This window comes from Sphaeroforma arctica, assembly GCF_001186125.1.
Source record: "Sphaeroforma arctica JP610 unplaced genomic scaffold supercont1.265, whole genome shotgun sequence".
Taxonomy (NCBI): domain Eukaryota; class Ichthyosporea; order Ichthyophonida; genus Sphaeroforma; species Sphaeroforma arctica.
In genome coordinates this window covers 74,723-79,001 of record NW_014040293.1, presented here as the reverse complement: position 1 = coordinate 79,001, position 4,279 = coordinate 74,723, and the positions used below count along the sequence as shown (strand labels likewise).

General features: G+C 38.9%; 1 protein-coding gene across 1 annotated transcript in view; it reads right to left on the bottom strand.

Annotated features, from left to right (window-relative positions):
• SARC_04608 (CAMK/CAMKL/QIK protein kinase) overlaps positions 1–2,734 on the bottom strand; it is an 8,599-nt gene extending 5,865 nt beyond the window's left edge. The window contains exons 1-4 of the mRNA XM_014301563.1: positions 2,260–2,734; positions 1,172–1,288; positions 913–976; positions 487–603 (exon numbers count right to left, since the gene is read on the bottom strand). Of these exons, the coding sequence (XP_014157038.1) occupies positions 487–603; positions 913–976; positions 1,172–1,288; positions 2,260–2,418 (457 nt within the window). The 5' untranslated portion in view covers positions 2,419–2,734. The remainder of the gene's footprint in view (positions 1–486; positions 604–912; positions 977–1,171; positions 1,289–2,259) is intronic.
• Between the last annotated feature and the right edge of the window lie 1,545 nt (positions 2,735–4,279).

The window sequence follows — 4,279 nt, the reverse complement described above, 5'->3', positions numbered from 1 at the left end:
TATATATAGTATACGTAATATATATATATATATATATATATAATAGTTATAATATATGTGTGTGTGTGTGTGTGTGTGTGTGTGTGTGTGTGTGTGTGTATGTGTGTGTGTGTGTGTGTTATATATATATATATAATATATATATATATATATATTATATATATACATATATATATATATATATATAAGCCTAATTCCAGTCCAATATGCACGGCACACTGTGATCAGAGTATTGTATAATGTTCATCCACAGATTGAATAGGAGTACACATGGTACTACATAATCATTCCGATTAACACACCGTGATACGTATGATGCTGCTGATAGTCAACCTTTGATATTTTTCATTTAAATGATGGGGTTTTCAGAATACCAACGAGAACAATATACGCTCCTCAGTCGATCCGCTACCAAGAATATTGGACAAGAGTTATATCCCACCACAGAACACTGCAGCATACGATAAATGCAATCGGCGATCGTACCTTTTAGATCTCTGTGGACTACTCGACGATCATGGCAATATTGCACCGCAGAGACGATCTGATGAAATTTGCGCCGCGCTTCTGGTTCCTTCATGCGACCATGTGCCACTAGATGATCTGTTGGTGGTTAAGCAAACCCAATGTGTACACCTTGAAAATGACGTAAGGCCATGGCAGGTCTGAAAGTCTGACATTCACTTGATCAACGATATGCTTCGAAAAGAAGTCGCATACATAAATAGTCTGCTTTTTCACTGCTCTTCAGTTCGCACGCCAGAACTCACGACCCCCATGATTTTAGGTCTTTTCAATTTTTCCAATTAGCGATTCATTTCTGAATAGAACAAAACTAGCAGTATATAGCAGATGAGTATTACAATAGCATCGTTGGCATGTTGGTTGTGGGGCGTGTTCTCAGATACTCACCAAACACTTCACCGCCGGACGCATATTCCATTACCAGGTAAAGAATGTCAGGAGAATCCATCACCTGCAGCAAATACCAAGACTGGATTAGAACCCATCATTCCACAATAAATGCAACGGGGGCTACCATAGTATCGAGGCGACAAGAAAAGACAATTCTACGAAATTAGAGAATGAATAGCTCCACGCAAATACAACCATTGGAAGATTTAAAGGGGTATCAAGTCAGTGCTCTCGGAAATAATGTACAACGACACACCTGATATAAACGAATCACGTGCGCGTGATTCAAAAGTTTAAGAATTTTCACTTCTCTGTGGATCTTCCTTAGGCTCACCGCATCCATTTTTGTTTTATCTATCAGTTTAATGGCCACCTGCTCGTGAAAATACAGGCAGTTAGTACTCTTTTCCTCAACATTACAATTAAAAATGCGTATTTCATAGTAGAATTTGGCTTCATTTATGGCGAAGAAAAGTAGAATACCACTACAACCTTGTAATGCCGCCGATGTTTATAGAGCTTGCTGTTATACTACCGTCAAAACTTTCAATGTTGTATATTTGCGAACGGCTTGAACATTCCAGTCGATTAGCAGAAAAAATCTAACACCGCGCATAAGTGTTTTTTCGCAACCCGGACTCTTTACAGGTGACAATTTAGGGAATGAATCCGCTTTGCCTTAATTATCATCAATATCCTAGAAGCGGATAGGTTCTGCAATCGCACCGATCACAAGTTTTCGCTATGCTTTTCGCCATGATCATATGTTTTGCCATTATTAGAATAGGGCCATAGAAATTCAAAGAATATTCATCCACACATGTGCATATCTGGACGATCAAGTTGAAAGCTAGGACTTGGATTTCGAAATCTCGTGGTTGTTGTCTTATTCTATTTGTGATTGTGTGGCATGCTGTAACCAAGATGGGATGCTCGCACGTCACAGCATCTCGAACTGTGTGCGTTTTGAGTACTTCCTATGAAGTAACATTCTCATTTCTTTGTACTGAGATAGTCTTCTTGTACTGAGATATTTGATTCAATTTTGTAGCTCATGATTCGAATCAAATGAACTCGGATTGTATTTTGAAGTATAACATAGAAAAATTGTGGATTGCATAGCTCGGTGTGCCTGCCTGGCTACAGATGTAATTCAAGACTTGTGCTGCCTGGTAGCATCCAGAAAATTCCTCTATAGAGTCACAAAGCTTTCTCGAGTTGTAAATACTATACCTGACATATTTGATCTAAGCATACTATCTCCAAAGTAGGCCGTGACGTACTATTTGACAAATCAATTAAAAGTTGCAATCAGCGAGACCGATTGGCAAAAACTAAATTTACCTGTTCCTTGGTGAGACGGTGCCGTCCGACCTTTACAATTGCGAAGTTACCCTTCCCAACTGTTTTGTATAAGTCATAGCATCCGACCTGAAATATATTCTCCATGGATCGAACTACCGGTCTGTTTTTCAGCTTAACGGAACCGTGGACATTGGCCATAGTGTCTATCTTATTAGGATCGCGAGATCTATTTGCTTAAGTAGATTTTTCAATACGTGGCAAGGCACCGCGCGGGAAAACTATTATCCACCCTCAATCTTTATTGATATCCCTGTTAGTTTGGACAACACGTCGAAGGTGGCAATGCAGGTTTACGCGACAAGTCTTGTCGTCCGTACATACACCCTACCAGGCCTACTATCGTACGTGACTTAATTCAGAAACAGAGTGTAACAACCACGTTCAGTAACATGGTATTATCGTCAACGATAGTGCAGGGTCTTTTATTGACACGAGCGATACACTACAATACGTATGTTGACTCGCAGAATCCACAGATAGACAGATATTTATGTTGTTTATTTACATCATTTCAATACAGTCCAGTCGCGTCTCGCCGAGCTTCAGCAAATCTCCCCAATCCCCCATATGTACAAAAAAAAAATACTAAACTTTTCAGAAATTAATTTTTTTTCTCATTCATGCGAATCCTGCCACGCTGGGAGTTGTTGACCTGTTGTCATTTTGATTCTTGATCACAAGTATCCATCACAAGAGTCCTTGACATCCAAATGTCCCAGACTCCTGTCCGCAACCTGCCAACCTCACAAGTCGCAGGCGGCGGGGCTCGTGCAAACTGGAGCGGCTTTTCACTTTTTGTTTTTTTGTTTTTTAAACCCAAAAGAGTGTTGAACTGTTGGCCGTTGAGCCGTGTGGGCGTTGGCCCTGTTGTGTTGGCAACTTGGCATTTGAGTCGCAATTTGGGATTCTGGGACTCTGCGTCAGTGGGTCAATGGGAGGACTGATCATGAATTCATGATGGGTCAGACTCAGTTGGGTATGTATTTATTTTAATTTTGACTTTTGATTTGCTTTTTCGAAGCCACAAATAGTCAAATACCGTATCCCTAGAAACCGATGGAGGAATGTCTGAGGAGCCAGTCGCATTATATCGAGAATTTGTGGGCATTTTTATAGTTAAGAGTAATGTACAAACTTTATCACTAATCAAAACAAAGCCGCTAATAGTTTTATGCCTAATAATAATATTGAAAAAGAATTGGGCCATTGACAATTTTGACATTCCGTTTATATTTATTTTATAAAAATATTGTTGTTGTTTTTTTGTTTGTTTTTTAAAACTGTTGGTACAATATAATTTCCATAATTTTGCTTTTTTTTTACAAAAGACTTGCAATTTTTTTAAATCCTTTTGAGACGTCTTGAGAGAAGGACGGCAATACGACATGTCTTGCTGACCCACTATTGCAACAATCACACCCATAGCGGCTTGTTGAATAATAGATTCGCACAGTAATAGTAGTATTAACTATAAATACCTAGTAGATTGTTGTGGCGATTGAAGCGAAGTATACTCGTTGATTGTTGTGGAGATTGAACGAAGTATATGGCATGTCTTGTTGACACACTATTGCAACAATCACACCCATAACGGCTTGTTGAATAATATATTCGCACAGTAATAGTAGCATTAACTATGAATACCTGGTAGATTGTTGTGTCGATTGAAGCGATGTATACTCGTAGATTGTTATGGCGATTTATATAGTTCATATATTTTATTATAGGCTCTCGTGTAACTAGATATGTACTTGTTGAATTTGGTATGGCAGGTGTCCTTGGCGACATACAACGGTTCGGCTGAGTATTAATTAAATATAATGATGCTAGGCATATCTACCATGCCTGAAGTCATCAAGATGCTCGAGCCTATTCTAAGCCAGAATAGACACACTTTCTATATATATATATAGGTCTACCTATACATATATATATGTGTGTGTGTCTGTGTCTGTGTCTGTGTCTGTGTCTGTGTGTGTGTGTGTGTGTGTGTGTGTGT